The 23242-nt window shown below is 47.8% G+C and overlaps 1 protein-coding gene across 2 annotated transcripts in view; it reads right to left on the bottom strand.

Annotated features, from left to right (window-relative positions):
• Positions 1-23242, bottom strand: part of LOC142588062 (uncharacterized) — a 68224-nt gene that overhangs the window by 5679 nt on the left and 39303 nt on the right. The window contains exons 1-2 of one of the 2 annotated variants that reach the window (XM_075699521.1): positions 2802-2973; positions 2169-2484 (exon numbers count right to left, since the gene is read on the bottom strand). In XM_075699521.1, the coding sequence (XP_075555636.1) occupies positions 2169-2455 (287 nt within the window). In that variant the 5' untranslated portion in view covers positions 2456-2484; positions 2802-2973. Of the gene's footprint in view, positions 1-2168; positions 2485-2801; positions 2974-23242 lie in introns of those variants that run through there. The other variant, XM_075699512.1, reaches the window with a different exon arrangement.

Genomic DNA, 23242 nt, shown 5'->3' with positions numbered 1-23242 from the left:
AGACGCAATTGCGTTTGGCGCCCCGATGCGGCGCGCGGGCATCTGCGAATTTTCGCGCGCTGCGTACTCGCGCATGCCGCTACTAGATGGCGAGAGCTGCGGGTTAACATATGATGCAATGGTACATCAGGGGATCTGGGGCGTGCATTAGTCATCGGCTGCGCCGGTGCCATAATGATCAGTAGGTTCGGTCCTGTGTAAGGGGCGCACCTCGTCAGAATTGTGAAAAAAAAATGACCCTTATATACATGAGTCTCTATATGGTACTTGAATTGGGTCTTCATCGAAGGAGCGTAATTTCGTTTCAAAGGATGCTGCGTTCTCTATCATTGGCGCCTGGGCCATGGTCGCGCACAAAGGAAGACGCGGACTAAAACGTGTGGTTTGATTCTTTCATGCACGTCGGAGATAAAAAATGGGATTCTGCACTAGAATATAGCGCTATAACCTCATAGCGATCATCCGTGGTACCACTTCAAAAACGTTAGGATATCTTCGCCGCAATTTACGTAATCGTCGATCTATATAATATTCGTACATTGGCAATTCTAATATTTGTTGGCCCAAAACTTGAGTTTATTTCCGCGATCTGGTATATTGAATCTACATATACAAGAATCTATTGAAAAAAAAATGGCCAGTGGTTTCAGCTCTCGTAATTAGAACCGGCAATCAAACATACCTCAAGTTGAACTCGATATTTCACTACGTGCGGTAAGCAGTCGCCGTTGCATAAAATTTCTGTATCTGCTTCACAAATACGTCCACCCTAAGAAGTCGTCCGCTTTACCACTTGCACTCACATCTGCGTCGTCGCGGCGGCGGCTTAATAACCGCCCGTGATTTACCCGCCTATATGGCAGTAGGGAAGCCTTTAGATACTTCGCACTTTCACGTACCATTCGCTTGTGGAATGCCCTTCCGAACAGCACCGTCGACCAAAGAAAAGTTCCGACAACTCATTCACATGCATTCTTTATCTTAACCCCTCTCACACCACTTGATCATACACACCCTCTCGCTTGCCTGTAAAATTTTTAAGCGTTTGGTGAATGCTTCGATATAACCGTCCATTTAATATGCCATTATCAGCTGTCAGGGGTTTTTCTTACGTAGTTTTACCATTCTTGACCTTGCGAGCGTGTTTTTGTTCAAGTATTTTATTTATATGATTTATTTGCTAGTTGGGGCGATAATATTTCAATAAAATCTAGGTTGGTTTGTTCTGCACTTGTGATAATACGCTTGTATCCGTGTTTCACTCGAGTGTTGTTAATCATTAAACGTCGCCTATATATTACTTTTGCTTTTTTGCTCCACACTTGTTCTAGTGTGCTTTCCGTTTTACTTTATTGCTCATCTGTTTTCACTAATGTTTATTTTTCTTGGTGCCTCTTCTACTCAGTGCCCTGAACGGAGCCAGTAAGGTAGTAGTCTCAAATAAATGAATAAATTTATAAGTATGACGGGCACCTTAATTCGAGGGGGGGGGGGAGGGCTGGGTAGAAGAATGTTAACTACGTAAGGACCTTTTGAACGCACTACAATATATCAGTTACAGTATCATTTTCGCATCCACACGCACACCGGGATGCGGTCATTGCGACCGATATTGGATCACGCTACCTAGTGATACGCAACGGAACGACGCAGATATCGAGCCACCATGACGCGTACTACAGGTCCTAGATGCAATAATTAAAATGCCGAACGTCGATATAAGACGTCATCCTAGAATTCCGCGCTCGTCTTTTTGCCGCAAGACCCAATGTTTTGTTCCCGTCCTTGCCTTCGAAAATGCGCCATCTGAGACAGTTGTATTTATTAACATATTCCCGCAAATCCGTCAACTCATGTTTTCCAAGACTTGAGGAATAATTTGGCTGCTAGTTTTCTTTCATGTCCACCGGGGTGGCTTCGCGTTTGTACGATTCGGCATGGCAAGCACTATAAAAGAGGTTATCAATTCTGCTCCTACCCGCGTCGGCGACATTCCGATGCGAACTTGATGAAAAAAAAAAGAAAAAAGACGCCAAGTAAATTAGTAACCTTAGCCCCGCAAGGCGGTGTCGGCTCCTCATAAAACCGACAAAGACGACGTCGACGAAGAACGAGACAGAAAAAAAAAGAGAACATCGGAGATCGTCGCACGTACAAGCAGCACTCACCAGTCTATTGTACAGCAGCCGGAATCGAGACAGCCTCGGCCGTGCATTGTCTTTATGAACACTCCATTGCTGCCGGCCCCGCCGAGTGTCTCTGACGCCATTCTGACGGCGCGCGCGACGTTAGTAGCATATTCCACTTGTCGTAGCAGTCCGATGGTCGCAGTCGCCCGTGTCGCGAGAAAAGAGACGACCAAAAGTGTCGCGACTGACCAGGACCAGGGTCCTGACTTCGGGAACCGATACAAAGCCGGAACGTGGGTGTGGGAGCGTTCAAAAGCAGTTTCCATGCCTTGTGAAGAACGCTGCACGGCGGTGCCTGTAAAGAAAACGTAAATAGTTTCGGTACGACATGGCTATACACTGTAAGCCTATAGTGTAGGGCCTCGGCAGCGAAAAACAAGGCACTCCAAGCACGTCGTCACAAATAGTCAGTGTCTGAGAGCTAGAACATATCGAAATACGGGCACGTATCGCCCAAGATCGCAAGCAAGGTGCGTAAACATTTCGCAAACTCGTTTATGAAGTCCCTGAAATTCGCTCCAAATATCCAATAGTGCAAGCCGGCAGCCTATACGTTATAAAAAGAGTAATTTTACAGTAGCGCCGCATTAGACGCGTTAACAAATGGCTTACACTGGGCTTTGCGAACAGGGACGGGCACTTGGGGCACTCGTGAATTTAGCTCGCTTGAAGATATCAGAATGGCGTCGTTCGTTAACACACAATGGGGGATTTATGGAAGCCAGTACCGACCATTCTAGCAGACTAACAATTTCTAGAGAACATGGGGATGGGAGAGAGCCACTTCTACGCCTATTCTGTTTGTAACTGAAGTGCCTAAAAGCGCACAGCCTTGCCCTAGTGGCCAACTTCCTCAGTTTCTGACAGCTGCGTCAGTCGCCCCATTGCGCGGAATTACGTGCGATATTCGTCTGCTATTCTTGCTACAGCATTAGACTGGCATTTTAAACGTTTTTATTGACTGTCGTAGCATCACCTTTGCGGTGTGCAGCTGTGCCGGGCTATATTTTGTTGTTATCACGCACTGTTCTAGCTGGGGTGGGAAAGGGCCTATCGTAACTGGAACTGATTTGGTCGACACATCTATGGAACTTAGTATTCATAGCATTGATAAATATATCTGGGGAAGCTATTGTAACACAAGTATCAACCAACCTACATAAGTTCTTTTGATAAATGTGTGGTGTTTAGTGTAATTTCGCGCTTGGGCATGCGCGATTTGAGACGGGCTTTTCTTAGATCTGTTTCATTTTTATTTTGGGGGCCGCTTACTTCATATTACTGTATATTTATTTTTAGTTGTTTTTCAGTTAAATTAAAATTTTCTAACCTTTACTTTTTTTTCGGTCCTGTGTCGATTCGAGTGGTCTGTACAATAGCGAAAACGGCCCAAGCCAACCGAGAAGGGTGAAAAGACTGGAAAAGGAAATGCATCGTTAAAAATACGGCCCATGCCTCCCGAAAGTGCTGATGTATGAAGCGATTTTAGAAATTATGAAACGACTTGAGCCCTTCGGTTCCTTCGCTAGATTTGGAGTGCCTGTTCCACGTGCCAACTTTCTGTGCAATGTGCGGGGTCGTATAGTGTATACAAGCATGTTGTTTACAAGAGAGTAGGGAAGGCGAGGAAAGTCGGGGGCATTAACCAGGGCTGTGCATACTCAGTAGCACGACTTGCCGTCATCCTGTCACGTGTTATTTTAGGTATGATGAGACAAATGAGATGTGTTAGCAAGAGCCATACTAATCTTTTCCCTCAGCCCCAGCAGTTGCGCAACTGCTCTGTACGCCTCAGCTCCACTATTGCTTTGTACCTGTCGCTCACCTTTCTCGTTGCATGAACCAATCTCGACGCGATACCGACATTAATGGCTCTGAGATGTGAGATGTACAAAGTATAACAGGGCAAGGAGGGTGATGGTTGTAGTGCTGCACCGGGGCCCAAGCGCAATGCAGCGCGGAAGAAAATGAGGCCACTGAAAAAAAAAATAAAAAGACCAGGTAACTACGCCCGAAGTCGGATTACTTGTGGCGACACCTGAACTGAGGTCACGAAGTTTGGCTTAAGGCAAGCTGCAACTATATGCACAGATTCAAAAGTTGGATTAGCATATACATAGGCAATGCCGTTATTTGAGCTTCTAATAATTAAGAGAAACTGAGAACGTTGTTGGCCTCAAGAAATATATGTAGTATCATTGTAGCTCAGGAGCGTGACTTGTCGCATGAAACTCCTCGTTTTTGAAGCTTTCATGGGCCCAAGTTGAATGAGCCAAGCCCTATACGATCCTTGCCACGTTGACGTGTCAAAACAGTTGAACCATTTAAAAGAGGGCGGGTAGATTCATCTTCTGCATCCTACAAGGTAAAAACTTCTGCTCCAGAAACGCGCTTTCATTCATCAGTCGCTTCCGGACTTGCTATACGCCTCGTGCACCGCCTATAGAGGCGCCACTGACAGCCACCTAGCGGGCGCTTCCAACAGTACGCGCGGGAGCAGTAGCAGACGACAACCCTTTGCAGCAAGGGTGGTTGAAGTTCGCGGCTGCGATTTCTCCTTTGTTCGGGTGCCAGGCTGCTTCTTCTGCGGTGACAGCTGTAGGGAAGATTCTGACCTCTGTGCGAGCGGGTATGAACACGATGTTACCGGTGTTTGGGCCAACATGGTCCACATACGTGCAAGGTGTGTCCCGCAGAAAAACGCCATGAACCCCATTTACATGACGTGGAGCTCATGTTCACTAGCCGATAAATTTTGTTGAGTGATGCAATCTCTTGATGGTTTTTTTTATTCTACCCTTGCCGCAATGCTGCTTCTGTACCTGAATAATAAGCACCCGTCGTTAGTGCAGACTTATATCAAACAAATCCGCACGGTGAAATCTCTGCATATGCCGTTGCGATTTTTCTGCCGACGAATACATGTGACATCGCCGAATAAGTGCAGTCGAAGTCGCCTCAAGAAGAGTAATTGCCAATTTATTGATGGAAACGCGTACGCTAGCCAACGAAGTCACCAAACACACGGGTTAATAAAAGCGCGTGTTAGTGCTGTACCGCCGATGCAATTATGCTGCATACGCCGATGAACTACCGTTCCCGCTGTAGTTTGTGCAATTTTAAATTCCCCAAGGGAGCTGCTTGGAAACGTACAAAGCTAAAGACTGACTAACATTTCAGTACTTTCTTACATTACTAGAGAGAGGTGCCACATGATATATTTAAAGGCAGAGCAGCGCCAGTCAAAGTAGATGAGCGCTGGCGGCAAGGCCTGGTTTAGTCGTCTGCAGCGTAAGTTTAAGAAAGAATTAAGTTGAGTATAAAACTCACATGCAAGAAGGGACTACGTTGTGAAACAAACAAATCACTCGGCGTGTTACGTTTGGTCAGGCAGCATCGAGGTGTGATGACTTCCCAAACGGGACGCGAACTTTTCAGTGAGAAATGGAACAAAAATACCATATGCAGCAGCTATTAGCAATTCTCGCCCTGAACTACCTATTTTCTAAACACATTTCCAAAAACGCAAACAATATCTAAGATGCACTCGGGCGAAAAGAATAAAGCTGTTAAAGAAGCACTTCCTTAGTATCATTCCGATAAGACACAGCGTGATTTATACCCTTTACAAACAAGGCAGGATGAAAACTTCGCAGTTCAAAAAAATCGACAAGAGTTATGCATGGAGCAACTAGCAACAGTTAAACATGTGCAAAGCCACGCATAATATAGATGTAAAAACATGAAGTGCGCGACAGCTGGTGCGAGGATTTACCGCGCCACATGAGACCAACAATTTCAGTTCTTGCAAACTTCAGTAGCTTTAACATACAACGCAATGCGCTCGTGCAGTCGTGCTGCCTAGTAGCGCAACGCGGTGAAGAAGCGGAAAACAATATAAGCGGCAAACAGCGTTCCGAACTTTAGCGAAATGCCTTTAAACCTCATGCTGCACTGCAGACGAACTTCTTTGCTCACGCGTCTATGATCGAGTGGAAAAAAACACCGACGAGACAAAGGAAAGGATGAGGACAAGAAATTTCCCTTCGAAGCGACGATCCATTTTTGCTACCGTTGCTCTCGCTGATGAGGCTTTGCCGGGAATGATTAGAGCCGTATCGCCGGCATGTTTTCACCGGTATTTGAGCCCCCCCACCCTGCAACAATTCTTCTTCGACATTCCCTGAAGCTTTGGCCACCCCACACATCCGAATGGTGTTGCCTATTTTGCTCTGAAAACGTGAATAAGACAGATAAGCACTATCAACGACACAAGAAACTACGGCGCGCGCCAGGCTCCTCTCCCGCGTGTTCTGCGCACGGCCGCCACCAGTGGCGCGCCCGTCGGCGTGCACGGCGCGTAAGCTCACCTGTAAATCCCCATTCCACCCACCTCGGAGTAACCAGAAAGAGATTGCAAAACAAACGTGATCATTACGAATAGGCAGTGAGCACGACTGCAAGCTTAGACCGTAGCCTATGATTCAAATCAATTTCATGACTTGCATTGTTAATGTGTATACTGTATATGTATATGCTGACGATATAGTAATGTATTTGTAGGGCTAATTCTTGATTAAACCTAACTTTAACTTTAAGATACGGCGACGCGACGCCGCCGGGCCGCGTATTTCCAACTGCTCGTAGGTACAGCGGGGCGTGGAACTTGCGGAGACGACAGACGTTTGTGCGCATGTGCGAGTGAGAGCGGGTGCGAGAGAGGAAATGTGGGTAGTTTTGCTCCTTGAAAATACGACTCTGCCTAGGTACTACGGAGGAGTTTCTTGGCGCGCGGTGTATGCGCTTGTCCCTAGGCGTGCCGGCAGAAGTCGCGGGGCGCGGTTGTGCTGAACTTAGCATCGCAAGTTGGCAGCTCGACGCAATCATATTTAATCGATCATGTTTTTACTAATGAAAACAACGTGTCATTATTTCGCATTATTGGCGGCACCTCCAGGACACCAAAGCGGCAACGGGGATATCAAAGCTAGAATCCGGACTGGTCCGTGGGTTGGGGCTCGCAGAGGCTTCGGCCTCTGCGGCCCCAACCCACGGGCCGCCCGGCTTCCAGCTTTGATCCCCCCGCTACCGCTTGGGTGCCCCGGAGATCCTGCGCCACCTGCATTAATATAACCTCAGGTGCTCTCCTGAGGCCTCCGTTTGCCGGTTACATGTGCCCTCCTGGAGCACTGCTTGTAAAAAATCCGATCTATCGTCGCGACGAAAAAAGCGACCCGCGACTTATAAAACACCAGTCAGAACATTGTCCCTTCAGACACAGCGATCACCAAGCGGCGTCCGCACCCACTGCCTCACCGCGCGGGCAGCCAGCGGCGGAGCGTATAAACCAACTCGACCAACTCCGCAATGCCGGCATGTCTAGGGGACAAACGAATACAACGCGCTCTAAGAAACCTCCTCTGTAGTGCCTAGACTGAGTCATATATTCAAGGAGCAAAAGCCCCCAGATTGTCTCTCTCGCGCCCGCTCTTACTCGCGCCTGCGCAGAAACGTCGAGCTCCGTCAAAAGTGGCACGCCGCGCTGTATCTACGAGCAATTCTAAATACGCCGCCGGGCGAGACGGGTTGTCGTCGGCGAGGCAGTGGCGTGACGCGCGCGTGCGGGTGCCGCCGTCTCTCTCTCGGAGGAAAGCGCCGCGCGGTCCGAACCTTTCACTCTCTCTCACCGCCACTGGGCTTAGCTGCTGCGCGCGCCTGCCGGCCTTGGTGGCCGCTGCTGCTTCCTCGGTCACTCGTCGCGCAGTGAGTCGGTGGCATGTGGCGCCCTTGATTTCTCATCAATATCGTCTTGACGAGTTCGGTGTGTACAGGCAACATGCTAACTTGAACCAGTCAGTCAACATGCTAAGTGTAAAAAAAAAGTAACCCACACCAACTTAATCACAAAACTCAATAACATACATCGCAGAAAAACTCGAAAACGTTACTTACAGCGCAAAGCTCGCAGGACCTCTCCGCGGTGTTCAATTGGACATTAATGCTCTTCTCAATCAAGGTGTCTTTGAAATTTTTTTTTACGAGACATTTCATTTGTCCGATGAAATTTTTGTTACTGCGATACGCACATTTTCGTTTTATAGCGGTCTCTTGGAATTCTTTTTTTCTATTTTGTCCTCAATGCTTGATGCCGTGTTTGCTTTTTTTTGGTTGTTGAAACTTAACACGATGCTTCCTGCGCATTGTTCTCCGGTTCGATGCCCAGAGGCAAAGTAATACGTCTGTGATCACTACTTAAGCTTATAGCTCATTTCATGCTTACTAGCCTGTTGACGAACTTGCTGTATATTTCTTTCGGCATCAGCGTACAAACAGACGACTGTATGTTTATAGTCATGGTTACAGAATGGGTAACAAGAGAAAGGAAACTCAGTCGAGGACGGCAGAAGACTAGGTGGAGCGATGAAATTAGGAAATTTGTGGGCGCTAGTTGGAATCGGTTGGCGCAAGACAGGGGTAATTGGAGATCGCAGGGAGAGGCCTTCGTCCTGCAGTGGACATAAAACATGCTGATGATTATGATGATGATGATGATAACGTTTGTAGACTCCCATATTAATTTACCGTCAAAGTGTGGTTCCTTATTGACGATGAGAAGATTGCGCCGTCACTTGGGCGCAGTTGTATAGCTTAAAAATGGGATCTCTGGCTTATGTCTTAGCTTTGCAAGATCTTCACGGTGACATTGTACTAGCTCCTTTTCTTGCCGGTACTTATTTCTGTCAAGTACGCTACTCCTATATAATTACAATCTTCCCTGCGATTGTTCCAGTCACCCATAAACACTTTTTATACAAGCGCACTCTATTCTCCCCCAATCCGTCTTGCTAGAAATGAGCGCGGTTGCTTCGCCTCCTTTTTGTTTTCTTTTTGTTCTGTCGCATGTAATCCTCTCCAATATAGTCTTTGTAAGTCAAGATCAACCAAGCTTCTGAGAAGAGATAAAGCAATGGCGTAAACAACTATATGTTCCTTCGATAGCTGCTCATCAAGCTCTAAACGCTTACATTTCTTATAACGCATATTATATATACGTAACTCATCGTACAAATGTTAGGCTTAATTCTTGTTTCTTTAGTATTATCTCTGTTTTAATGGCAAACAATTAATTTCTGCGGTTTTGCATGCCAAAACCACGATATGATTATGAGACCCGCCGAAGTGGGGGACTCCGGATTAATTTCGACCACTTGGGAGTCTTTACTACATCAACCCAAAGTACTGTACAGGGGCGTTTTTTCATTACACCCTCATCGAAAAGCGGACGCCGTGGCCAGGATTTGATCCCGCGTCCTCGGGCTTACCAGCGCACCGCTATATCCACTAAGCCACAATGGCGGGTATTCTCGCATGTGCTGCTTACCAATGGATGGCGCGGCGAACAGCACGCGTCTGTTGCTGCGTGCGTCTTCAGTTTGCGGGGAAGCCTCCTCCAGTGGCACTGAAGTTGTGCCACTGTTTTCAAGTAGTACCGAGGGGATTTTATCCCGCGTCCGCGGGCTTAACCAGTGCAACGCTGAAGCCGCTACACTACCACGGAAGGTTGTTTTATTGCGATAGCAATTATATGGACAATCCAGCTGCGTTTCCGTCGTCGGCGTCGGTGTAACGTTCTGTATAAAGACCAAGTGCAGTAAAATCCTCACCGCGTGGCGTATGCTGAGTGGAAGCGTGCGAGGAAGGGGGGACGGGTGTGGTGGCTCGATCTCACGCGCTCAAGGAAGGAAGACCGGGAGGAAGAACGCCGTCTGGCACCACGTACAAAAAATTGGGGTTAGGGGGGGCGGAGGGTTCTACTTCGGTGGCGGCTGCGTATGATGCGGCGGAGCGCGGCCGCGCGAGCGCTATCTCGAAATCAATCTGCGATGAGCACATAGTCTTGGTCTAGCTGCGCCGAGGGCTCACAACTTCGTGTGCGCTGTGTTCTCTCCGCTTAGTTCCCTTTGAAGCAAGAGGCAGCACGAAGGTAAATTCGCTCGCTGCTGCTGCCGCTCTTCGTCACGCCAGTATTTTGACGGCGAGTGTCCGCGTTCATCGAGTAAAATGTGTTTCTGTTTGCCTTTGCGTGCGTGATACCATGCTTCATAATTTAGTTAGTAAGTGAATGTTTGCGTGCTTATGCGGCTCATAAAACTGCTATCCTTACTTCGTATGGCTGCTTACTGATTTGCTATCTCAATGGATGCTTAGCCTATTGGGTGAAACTGCGACTATTTTATTCGTAACGCCATCCGTACCTCTCAGAAGTTGAGTGAGGCTTCTTGGTTGGCCTTCAGATCTTGTGATCCCCCTAAATAAAGCTGCGGCTCGGTCCCCAAGTCATCCGGCTACGGCTTCTCCAATCATATATATAAAATTTATACCATCAGCAGTGGTAATTGTTTTTCTACAGTGCTTCCTTGACTTACCACCTGTGGTATTGTGCATATCGCAATCCATACGTTCGGACACAAATTCGTCAGCTCACTGAACCCATTCGCGGTTTCCTTTTAATGTGATAGCCTCATAGGCAGGCGTCACCCGCTTTCGAGGTATCACGTTCCCCAGAAGATAAGAAAGGTGAGCCGATCCCAAAAGCAGTGCATTCTAAAAATATGTGTTAATCCTGAAGGTTATGCAGTCTAACACAGCGTCTAAAATCACTAGCTGTCACGGGGGAATAATGGGACAAACTGGCATGTGACCCACGCGTAATATTTTGGCATGAGAGAAGCATGTGTGCGATTGTGGCCTAATGGTTAGTGTTGGGCTGCTGTGCTAGAAGGTAGAGGCTCAATCCCGCAATCCGGCGTGCATTTATTTATTGCATTATAAATGGACTTCATCCACCTTTGAGGAATCTAACAGGAAACTCGAGCTGTGTTGAACGTACGCGAGCGCGTCGCAGCCTGTGCGAAATTGAAAACTTGTAAGAGATACGAGGCATAGAAACATCACGTTCATAAATGAGATTGTGCAAGGTGATGCGTGCCGCCATTGGGACGTCACACATTAGAGAGTTGGCGGGGCTAAGCTGGGGCCTAGTTCTTTGATGATGACGCCTTTCCCCTTCAATGCTTCACTTAGGCCACTTGTCACAAAGATGACATTGTGGTGTGCGGTCCCGCTACGATTCTTTCCCTTTCGCTTCCATGACATACATTATATTAATTGTCTGCCCGGAAAACGCTCAAACTAGCACCTGATGATCGCCTTTCCATTACTGCCTTCTGGCGCATTGTCATTTTTGAATCACCGGCTATTATCCGAGCCTCTCACACATCATCAATACTTGTTTTTGGGCGAGTTGGTTCATCTTGAAACATATGGGTAATAGCGCAAACAGACGACCGCAAGAAGAGAAAAACGCACACACAAGCGCTGACTAACAACTGGTTTTATTGGCAAGGATAGCACACCTTATATATGCCTGAATAAAGCAAGGGAAATGAAGGGGAAAAACACGTGAAGGGTGATAGCGTGTCAACAATGCAGGCACAGTGCAGCCAAACATGCGCAACAAAATGCAAACAGTTATTTTCTTTTTTTTTGCAATCAGAACCTCTTCCCCCCTCCCCCCCTGACAACCGCATTTAGAAGACCAAATTCAGCCTCAAAGAGAGCGAGGGAAAGAGTGCTAAAGCACTTGCTACCTAACTTTCTAATGTGGTAAGCTTCTAAACTGATGCGCGCGGTCTTGTCACTGCTCTTTCCAGAATCGTGTCGTCTCTTTCAACCGGGCCACACAATCGGTACACTTGCTAACGTGCGCAACTAAACGTGCGTATTTATCATCTAGTTTTTTTAGTTTTTGAGAGTGTTCCCCTAAACGGTCATTGACACAGCGACCAGTTTCGCCGACGTAAAACATCCCACATGACATGGGAATGCAATACACCACTCCAGTGGAACATTTAGCAAACAGCGGGTGGTGGTTCTTCTGGCATTCACGTTTTCTGGCGTTGCAGATGCGTGGACACAACTTTCCCAGCTTATTTGGGGCAGAGAAACAAATTGGCACGCCGGGATTATTTGCCACCTTCTTAAGATTGTGGGAACAATTATGGATGTAAGGGACCACCTCAGGCTTAGGTGTCTTCCGTTGATCCTCAGCCGGGGTGATCCTCATTGTCTCTCTCTCACCGTCGTCGTCATACCTTCTAGGCCGACCCAATGTCTCAAGTTGTCTAATAGCTTGGGCCACTAGATATCTGCTTGCGGTAGTGATGCCGACGTTATAGTTGCAATCGTCGTCATTCCATCTTTGTCATCCGACTCTGCTCACACCGTCGTCGTCACACAAGCCTTTATGCATTCATTGTCATGCCGCCATCGTGATGCCGTCGTCGTGATGCCGTCGTGATCATTTAATGGTCATCACTCCAGCTTTGTCATCCGACTCACGTCATGCCATCGTTGTCACACCATCGATGTCGCGCCATTGTTGTAAAAAAACAATTCTGGGGTGTTACGTGCCACAACGATGATCTGATAATGAGGAACGGCGTAGTGGGATATTCGTTATTAATTTCGACCACCTGGGGTTTTCTTTAATGTGTACCCAATGCACGGTAGACGGGCGTTTTTGCATTTCGCCTCCATAGAAAGGCGGCTGCCGCAGGCGAGATTAGATCCCGCGGCCTCGTGCTTAGCAGCGCATTTGGTGATGCCCTTCGTCGTCGCGCTGTCGTTTTACCATCGTCGTCACTTCAGAAATGTCATAGCTTTATCGTCCTGCCGTCATCGTCATACCGCCTTCGTCGTTCCATCGACGTCATTCTTTCGTCGTGATTCTATCGTAATCACGCTGTCATCATTCAACTGTAATTATGCCGCCGTTGTCACGCCATCGTCGTCATGGCGCCGTCGTCAAACAGTCTCTGTCATGCTTCCGTTGTAATACTGTCGTTGGTCACGCCTTCGTGGTCGTGGCTTCGTCGTCATTCCAACTTTGACGCCTGGCTGTCGTCATACCGTCGTCGTCCCGCCACCATCGTCATACACTCGTCGTCAGCCCATTGTCCACAAGCCGTTGTCGTCACGCTGTCGTCATTATGCAATCGTCATCATTAAGAATCGTCATCTTATTGTCGTCATATCGTCGTTGTCATACCGCCTTTGTCCTTCCATTGACGTCATTCTATCGTAGTCACTGCGTCGTCATCATACAGTCGCCGACATGCCATCGTTGGGCGACCCTCACAAGCGAGTGTCGTATCAGTCAGCCGATACCGGAGACATTGTATGATGCATATAACCGAAGCAACGAAATAATTATGACAATGCATTTTAAATAAACGAGACTTCAGCAGTACGGTGTGCACTAGCATTGATTGAATGCTAATCGCACTACCACCGACAGTCATTGTGAGATGGGTTCTGCTGCATTTTTTTCTGTTTTCCCCGTGGTAGAAGCGAGGAAGAACGGCAGCAGCAGCGAGCGAATTGCCCTACCTGCTGCGGCTACCTTCACTGTGAACTAAGCGGCGAGGATAACACTAGACTCTGGACCCACCGCAAATAGTCCCCAAGATACGGCCGCGCTCAGTCTCGCCATGCGCAACCGCCGCCGGAGTAAACCCTCCAGCCTTGCGTGCGATGGAAGATAAGGCGCACTTGCTCCCTGGCGCGCGCGAGATCGAGCCACTATCCATTTGAGCTCACCCTCGCAATCTTTCGCTCGCAACAACAGCATGGAGCGCGCGGCCGCGATGTTATCGCACTTGGACATTGTATGGAACATCACGGCGACGGCGGAAATTCACCTGAAGTGTCCATAAAATTGCCTCTGCAATAAAACAAATAAGAGCTTCCTTTTATTTCTTTTATTTTTTTTTACAGCGTGGATGGACCCGCCGTGGTTGCTCAGTGGCTATGGTGTTGGGCTGCTGAGCACGAGGTCGCGGGATCGAATCCCGGCCTCGGCGGCCGCATTTCGATGGGGGCGAAATGCGAAAACACCCGTGTGCTTAGATTTAGGTGCACGTTAAAGAACCCCAGGTGGTCAAAATTTCCGGAGTCCTCCACTACGGCGTGCCTCATAATCAGAAAGTGGTTTTGGCACGTAAAACCCCCCCCCCCAAAAAAAAAAAAAAAAAAAAACCAGCGTGGATGGTGACTTGGCTACTGTGGACGCTCTTAACTCGCGGGCTGTGGTTGTTGTCCAGCGTCCGTCCTGACGAGCTTTTGTTGCGTATATACGAATGGTTTTGTGACTTCCCAACCCGAGGAAGACCTGTAGCCGTTGTTTGGTACAAACTATACTGTGATCAGTGAGATGCAAGGGCTGCATGTTTGAGAGTTTGTACGAGGCGTTCAATAACTTGTCTCGTGGTCACCATCATCTTAGCTATTTTGAGGCCCTTACGACTCTCACAACCTGCTGTATAATCATTACAACCAGCAGTCCGGAGATTACGGTAAAGAGGAAGGCTACCACGTATTTTTCGCCGCTATTAGCCAAATTGAACCGCGCGCCGTATATAGTTCTTGCAAAAGTAAAATTCACGCAACACCACGCTGTCTAGATAATTCTGTCGAAAGCAAAGAGGCACGCTGCAAAAATTTCACGCTCCACCTGACACTGCCACAGCACAGAGGAAGAGATGGACAAGAAAAAAAAAACACTCCCGAAGAGAGAACAAGGGCGGAGACGTCGCGACACGAGCACGCTTTACACTGATTGCCTGAAGTGCAGTACATTTGTTGAGTACCTTCCAGATCAACGGAAAGGAAAGAAAAAAAGAGGAGGTGCAACGGTACAGAGCCATTTATTTCTTGCTTTGGGTTGTGTGCCTCCTCGTCGGTTTTATTCCAGGCGGCGAGTTAGTAAAGAGCGGCGGTTCAGTAACCGGGTGTTTCAGATGTACACTTCTTTCTTTGCGTTTTGTGGGATCCTTTGCTACGGGAAGTGTCCGTGGAGGAAATTGTTGGGGCGTGCACATCCCTTCGGAGTATAGCACACTGTTCGTGGAACTGTATAGTCAACAAAAAAGCCGTGCGCGTACAACTGGTCAAAAATAAGTAAACCCAAAACGAAATGAGACAACATGCGAGTGTATAAATATTTGTGCGCAGTGGCTGTTTATGCGTTATCATACTCTCGGTTGTGACCATTCTATCGAGTTGCTTGAAGTTTGACGCGTTGACGAGGCGAACTCAGGAATAGGCGACCAACAGCGAACATAGCTGTTATGTTGGAGAAAGAAAAATAAAAGAGAGAAGACAGCTTAGTGTCACTGTGTATATCTAGTAATTGTTTGCGAGCAGCGCCGCCTGCTAATTGAATGAAAGCTCTCTGCTTGCATTAATTGGAAAGGCAGTGTTGCTGCTACTTGGCGCATTAAGAGAACGGTCAATAATGTTCGATAGCGGCGCCCGCGCTAGTTCGAGACGGCTGATGAAGACTGCGGTTGCCACGCGCTCGCGCCTTCCCTCCTCCTTCCTCCCTTATCTCTCTCTCTTTCTTTCTCCCGGCTCCCATTAGTTTACTCCGCGAAATCGATACGTGGTCCGCGAAAGACGGAAGGCGCATTAAGTGCGCTCGCGGCGTGTCCACAATATTTGAATGGCCAGCGGACGAGCGGGTTGCCCTTGCGACATCATACTTCATTGGGGAGGGGGAGGGGGGGGGGTTGAACGACGTGAATTAATTGTAAACGAGAGGAAATATACTTTGAGAGGACGTCACTAATATAATTCCGCAGGAAACACTTGCCCACGGGAAGACTGAATTTGTCAACTGGTAGAATAGGAAGACATTTCCCCTTTACGGGCCAAGCTCGCCGAGATTTATCTCAGACAAAGACAGCGTTGTTTTACAAGGCACCGTCCATGAAGACACCAGCAGAATAGGAAGACATTTCCCCTTTACGGGCCAAGCTCGCCGAGATTTATCTCAGACAAAGACAGCGTTGTTTTACAAGGCACCGTCCATGAAGACACCAGCACACGAGGTTCCCACACAACGCACTCACCGCACGGACACCTCACAGGTTTAAGCCACGTGGGGGAATGGAATGGCTTTGATAAGGACGTTGGCGGTCTAATAAAATCTCGCAGTTCCGGGGACTTAGACTAGCGCATTATCGAGCCTCGCCCCCCGCACACACACACGCACGAACGCTTACCCTTTCTCGCATGCGTTTTCTGGAGCGTCGGTAGTGCTTGGGTAGGAAGTTTCCTTGGGTAGGAAATTTGGGTAGGAAGCATTAAATACGTCCCGCTGACTTGATGCATTTCCACCCTATGCTTCTTACAGTAAATATGCGCTCCCAAAATAAGACAATTTCCATCTTGTTCTAACTTCCCTATTTCGGGCACTCCAATAAGCCAGCCGCCAGGGCCAAATGAATCAATTGTGCAAAAAGAAAAAGACGTTATGTTCTGTCTCCCATGGGAATGTGTGCTGTTTTTTGCGCATTATTAGCACAATTAAAAATAAACATAGTTAGATGCCTGTTTGAAATGATCTCTGAGGTGTTTGTTTCATTCAATATGTAGCGTTGGACGTTATTATGGGTGCTCGAAGAGTAATTTAATTATGAAATTGAAGAGAATACGAATCAAATACCCGATTCGTATTCTATTCGATGTGTGCACACCAGCAGTATGAACCGGAGTTTGTCCATAATTGCTATTATATCTTCTTCCTTTACAGTTGAAATACTATAGCATGTTTAAGACAATAAGAAATTCAGCGCTAGCACAGCTCTGTTCCCCCCTCCGCCGTTGATGTAGTCTAACATTTGTAAACATTTCAATTGAGAAGCGACTCAACAGGCGACCGTCATCAGATGACCTAGCAAACGTGAAATTTCAACATCAAATTTAACCCTTGTAAGCCTTATAACCCCTGATGACTACCAGTTTGAGCTTGATGGATTATAACTACTTTGGCAAAGTGAGCTCTCTGAAACGCGACCCCTCCTGCACGGATCGACAAACGTACTGCCGAGCTATACGCCTCTCTGAATGCCGAATGAGAAGGCTCAAACAATGGAATCTTCCAGACTTCACTAAGGAAGCCTTCATTGCGGCGAGGCCACCTTATGCCACTCTGAAAGCTTCCTTACTGAGGGGTCCTCAGTAAAGGCTTCCTTGGCGCTTCCTCAGCGTAAGGTAGCTCCGAAGCTACCTTCATGCGTCCTTACACCGCTCCTGGCCCTGAACGAGCGCTTCACCTCACTGCTTAGCCACGTGACGTTTGCTTGCGCATGCGCGCTGTCGGCCGCCTGCGGAGAAGCGCGAGCACGGTCTTGCCAGGCATGTTCCTTTCAGTCGCAAGTTACGGCACTGCACTTATCTCTTCCATTTCTCTTTAAAAATCACTTCACACACACAGTCGCACCTTCGGCATGCATGCCGTTCCTAGGCGTTGCTAGGCGTTGCACGACGCCGGCGTGCCAACGTTGCTGGACCACATAAAATATTGCGCTATTAGATAGTTTTAGTATAGGGGACGCAAGGCGTTGGGGCCCCTAGCGCTTGGGTGCGTTTGAGTTTGCGTACGCAAGCAGAAACACGTTATAGGTTAGTGGCCCCAAAAGCAAGCCGCAGTGAGGTCGCATGCGCTCGCAGCGCCATCAACGTCTGATCGTTGCTGCGTTATCATTTTTTAAAACATGAAATCAAGCATATGAAGTAAAGCACATAAAACTATTCTTATTAAAGGGACCCTGAAACGCTTTTGACGATTTTCTACAAACATACTGAGTCGTTAGAGTAGGTCCTTCTGATCATTAATTGACACATCTAAGTGCCCCGCGTAAAGCGTGTAATTTATTATAAGGTTTTAAAAATGCACATCGCTGCCGATCGCAGCACAGTGCTCGGCGGAATTTTAAGCCGCCCCTACCCATATGACAGAAATCACCCATACGACGTCAGTGGGGCGAGCTATCCGATTGGCTGACAAGGGCGCGTGATCGATAATTTTTCCAACTTTGTGGTAAACAAATTATCTTCATAATAGTTGGAATGTTAGCTAATTTGTTTTTATGAAAAGAAAGTAACATAAAGAGAGTGCACAAGAATAATTTTTCAGTACACTTGAGCACTTCCGGCACACAGCAAGTGTCGGCGGCTTGTGTTACAACGTACTCCATTTTGACGAGAGCTCCGCGGTCAGAATCGGTCTCAGTCTTTTCGCGAGCACTATGATTCGACTTTGTTGCCTTGTGGACTGCAAACTTAGCGAGTGGCAATGTGTCAAGCTGCGACATCGTGTCCCTCTGCAAGGCAGCGTACGAGCGAACTGGCTGTTGGGCATCGGACTGCCGCTATTCGATCGGCGCCAGGATTTGCGCGTTTGTGGCCGTCACTTTACACCGGAAGATTACTAACGAAATAGCGTTTCGCGAGCCCGGTATTAGGGCAAACGCAAGCGCAAGGGGACAGAGTTTGGCAGCCTGACTGTGCCGTAACGGGATGACCCATGAGATGAGCAGAAGGGCAAATGTGAATGGTCTGCACGGTGCAGCCACCTAGTGGCACAGAGCTCAACCATACACAGTAGCAGCAACGAAGTGTATTCTTCTTTGTTGCTGGTGTGTATTTTTCGCAGGAGTGTAATCATCAACACGTTGTTTTTATAAATGTTTAAAATGTTTTACACTTGGTTAGAGCAATATTAGCGCTGTGTTTGGCTGGTTAAGCGCTGCGCCAACAAGTGTATGGACCGTGCAGACCGATCAGGCCGCTCACGTACGTCTACGCTAAAGTTCCTTCATCAGCTTGAGTTTATGCCTCCAGTCATTTGCCGAAATGACCAGCTTGCCTGTGGTTACCGCTAGTGTGTGGTTAGCGGAATACCAGACATGTTCGGCGCTACGACAGAATGCTCGCAACGCACGCTGCTTCGATAGCTCTCGCTTGGGGTCGACGGCCAAGCGGCTAGCGGAGAGGTCTCGCGCGGGCGGGGGCGGGCTCCAAAACAACCGGAAGTGAACGATCTTACGTCGCATCGTGACGCTAAACCAGTGAAGGCGGAGCTTAGCCCCGCTCGCTCGGCGAACGAGTTGAGGAGGAAAAGCATGGCTAGAGAGGAGGGTAACTTCTAATCGCTTGTAGCTCCATTAATACGTAACGCTTCACTTAAATTGTGGTGCGAATGTTCTACTTAAGCGGAACCCTACGCGTCTACAAAATTTGTCCGAACCGTTTCAGGGGCCCTTTAAAAGCAGTTAATAGAGAGGTTTAGAGTGTCCGGTATTGGGGTAAACGCAGGCTGGGGCGTTGGGGCGAAGCCATGAACGGGAGCGGCCTGCATGGTGCAGCCACCTGGTGGCGCAAAGCTCAAACAGACAAAAACAGCTAATATTGCAGTAACCAAGTGTATTTCACTCTGCTGCGGGTATAAATTTTTGGCACCAACACAATTACGCCAGTGCCGAAAATTTACACCAGCAGCGAAGTAGAATAGACTTGGTTACAGCAATATTAGCTGCTTTTGTCCGTTTGAGCTTTGCGCCGCCAGGTGGATGCACCATGCAGGAAGCTCCCGTTTATGGCTCCGCCCCAACACCCCAACTGTGTTTATCCGAATACCAGACACGCTAAACCTCTATAATATATATAAAAACGATGTCTGTCAACACTTGGCGAAAGATATATTAGATTATCTACCCGCTAGCTACTCGTAAGTTCTCCTACACCGCGAGAGTCATGTGGGTAACGCGACCCCTTAGGGGCAGCGATGTTTTCGGCCGGCCAAACAACCCAAGGACGCAAGTAGACGTAGCGGTCTGCGCATGCGCAGTACCGTCGGCCCTAGTTCTTGCGTACGCAAGCCGCTTGCGTTCCCTAAACTAAAACTCTCTATAATTTGGTACTTTATTACGTTTAGTAAGCAAAACCAGAAGACAGTGTCCACGCGTCTGTACATTTGCACTTCAACTTAAAAATTATGCGAAGATACAACATATTTTTATTGAATAATGGTGTTCGCGTTAAGAGATCCTCTCAAACCCAGCCGTGCGGCAACCGTTCTTTACGTGAGGACGGGCGACGAGAGCTTTCAGAGTACGGTTGCCTCCTCCATCGGTCCTTCGCTGTAAGGAGACCTCACATAAGGTTAGGAAGCGGTCGAAGGAAAGGAACGTTTCATTGTTTGGGCCATAAATTTAGCTCCGATTGTGTCATGTGGGGCACCAAAAGGGCGCCATCTGTGCTCGGGACATATGCATGATCCAGTAATGGCGTTTTTCCTCTACACAGCGATACCAAGGGAAGGTGCATGGGTAATACGGCTGCAAAGATATAAGCAATATAAGCGACATGTTTTCCTTTCATGCGGTTTTAACAAGCGACCCACTCTGCTCAATTTTAAAATCGTTTCACGCGAATAGGTTATTGAGACTGTTAACTGTAATTAACAGAAAAGAACGATATGTCTTATTTAGATTTTTAATAACCGTGTGAAGTTCTTTTTAGTAAAATGTCACAGATATGGGCTAGTTGCTTTATAACTTTTTGGTTTTACAAAGTCGATACCACGGGTTCTCCTTGGCCTGGGAGCTTTTCCTGTTTTCTTCCATTTTGCCATGGTAACCGTGACAATTAAGTATGACTGTAACATGGATCCCATCCCAACGAAGTGACATCGGTACGCGATGCTTTGTGAAGCTTGCTGGACTCGCCGCAAATTAATACCGCCGCTGTTAGTCAAGGCGTACCACAGCGGGAACTTGCAGCTCATCCTGAACTGCTACAAGAAGCTGCGGCAGGGCAATTCTTATGTCGTTGTAGATTAATAATAATAATAGTAATAATAGCCTCATTGTGTGCGATAGAAGAAAAAAAAAACATAAAGCAAGGAATATCCGCACGTTCTGGTTAGCGCTGTCGCTAGTTTTTGTTGCTGAGGCATTCTCAGCAACAATTAATCGACGATTAATCGCGATGCTATGCGCACAATCACAGCACTGCCCCGCATCACACCGATACCAACCTTACAGGAACATGCCCAGCTCAACACAATTGCAGAGCTAATTTTGCAACGTGAAAAAGCACGTGAAATAAAAAAGCAACTTATTCCGGCTGTCGCTGCGTTGCATGCTCATTTTCACCGCGGCTCTCGGATTGACAATCAGCCCTATCCAATGCCTCCCTGGGAATTCACCAGCATCACAACTAATAAGCCAACGAAGTTACTACGCAGCGATACAACAGGTATTATTGACGAACACAATATCGTCGATGCATCATGCGCTAACACCTGCAAAGTCTATACGGATGCTGCCATTCTCCCAGACGGCGGAAGGACATCATTCCTGAGTACTACGCATCATTCCATCAGCGACCACCAGCGCTATTTATCTACGGAAGCCAGCGCTCTAGTAATGGAACTTCAAGTCATCCACGACGCTGTGCAAGACGCGACATCTAAGCTGCCTACCATCAAGCAACTAGATATCTTCACTGATTCTTTAGCGGCTATTCAGGAACTCAAGAAGGTTGATAAGGCGATGGAAATCTGCGAGACAATACACACTATGAATAGTAAGACAGCTACTTGCGTCAAGGTACACTGGATTCAAGGCCATTCAGAGAACCCTCATAACATTGCTGCTGACCAGCAGGCACACTGCCCTCCTAATTCTGATCTTCCGCCTATTCCCCTCCCACCTCAACCCCTTAACTCGCTCCGAGCCCGTAAAAACTTTCTCCGGCAGGACACACGCGCTCTTATCCCACCGTGTGTCTGCTCCCTCCCCCTTCACATTATTAGGGCGGAGGAAGTTGTGCTTAGGAGGCTTCGGGCCGGGGTGGCCCTTACACCGGCTGTTATCTCAAGGTGGAACTGGTCGCATTTACCACTGGGAGCTACGTGTCCATACTGCTCCGTTCCTGTGATGGAAGCAGATGCAAACCACCTAATATGGACATGTACTGGTTTAAAATCGGAACGCTCGCGTCTCCTACTGCAAGCCGGCCTCCGCTACAGTGTGACAACCAGCTATGACCGCTGGATACATGACAACAGATTCCACAAAACACTGTTTCAATTCATACACAACACAGGCCTCACAGCACACATATAATACACATATACGCATGAAGAATTATGCCTTAAGGGCAAGTCTTTATCGCAATAAAAAAAAAGGCATTCTCCTGGCAACATCGTTGTTGTTTCCAACGCTGCTGTGCAGTGTGACAGTATTGACAAACATGTTGGCCCACTGTTGTGGAACATTTGTTTCGCTGTTTGAATAGGCCCTACGTGTTTACTTAACATAATAAACGAAAGGAAGGGAAGTATCGTCCAAGAGTTCCTCAGTCCTCTTCTTTTTCGCAGTGAGAGAGACGTGTGTGCCCGTGCGTGCGTGTCAATTCATCTTCCCACACGACGGAAAAATATATCGTATTTGTGCGCTATTACGAACGTGCAAATGTGATTGAGAGCGCAGTCAGAAAAAAAAAAAGAGCGTGGTGGGAGACTCGACGCGCGCAAGCACAACAGGCGGAGGCGACCCTTTGTTGACCGACTCAGCCGCCATCTCTCCAGTATGTTCCGAAAAACCGATCGCCAATATGTGCTCCATATCGTCTTTTACCTCAAGATGGCATTGGCGCTGTCTAGAAAGGGTTCGAGGTGACTTAAGGACATTGACTGAGCTGTGTCAAACGCGCATGTAAAGTCGACTGTACGTTTAATAGCATTTCAGCTTCTTGTATAAAGCTGACAGCAGTAGTATTAAGCTTTACTGCACCGTTAAGAGCTAAGGCATCGGCTGGAGAAAGTAGTCTTCGCCCGCCGTGAGCAGACTCCTCAGTACAGAAGTTCAGCAGCATCCACCGCCCGCCGCGCCACCAGGCGTAGTTGGTCTTGCAAGCTCCAGCTGGACGGTGCTGCTTGCCATGATGCTGACATCAAGAACAGTAATACAAAAAAGAAAAAAAGAAAAGAGAAAAGAAGAAGTGAACCAAATGTGCTTATAATGAGCATTGCGGTGCACGTAGAAGATACTCTATTTGCCTCAAAGGTCACTGCGTTTTGGAGTTTCTCAGCATAAATCCTTTTTCGGGCTCTTTCGGGGAGCATGAGATGGCCACCG

This window comes from Dermacentor variabilis, chromosome 1 (assembly GCF_050947875.1).
Source record: "Dermacentor variabilis isolate Ectoservices chromosome 1, ASM5094787v1, whole genome shotgun sequence".
Lineage (NCBI taxonomy): Eukaryota > Metazoa > Arthropoda > Arachnida > Ixodida > Ixodidae > Dermacentor > Dermacentor variabilis.
This window is presented reverse-complemented; position numbering and strand designations above follow the sequence as displayed.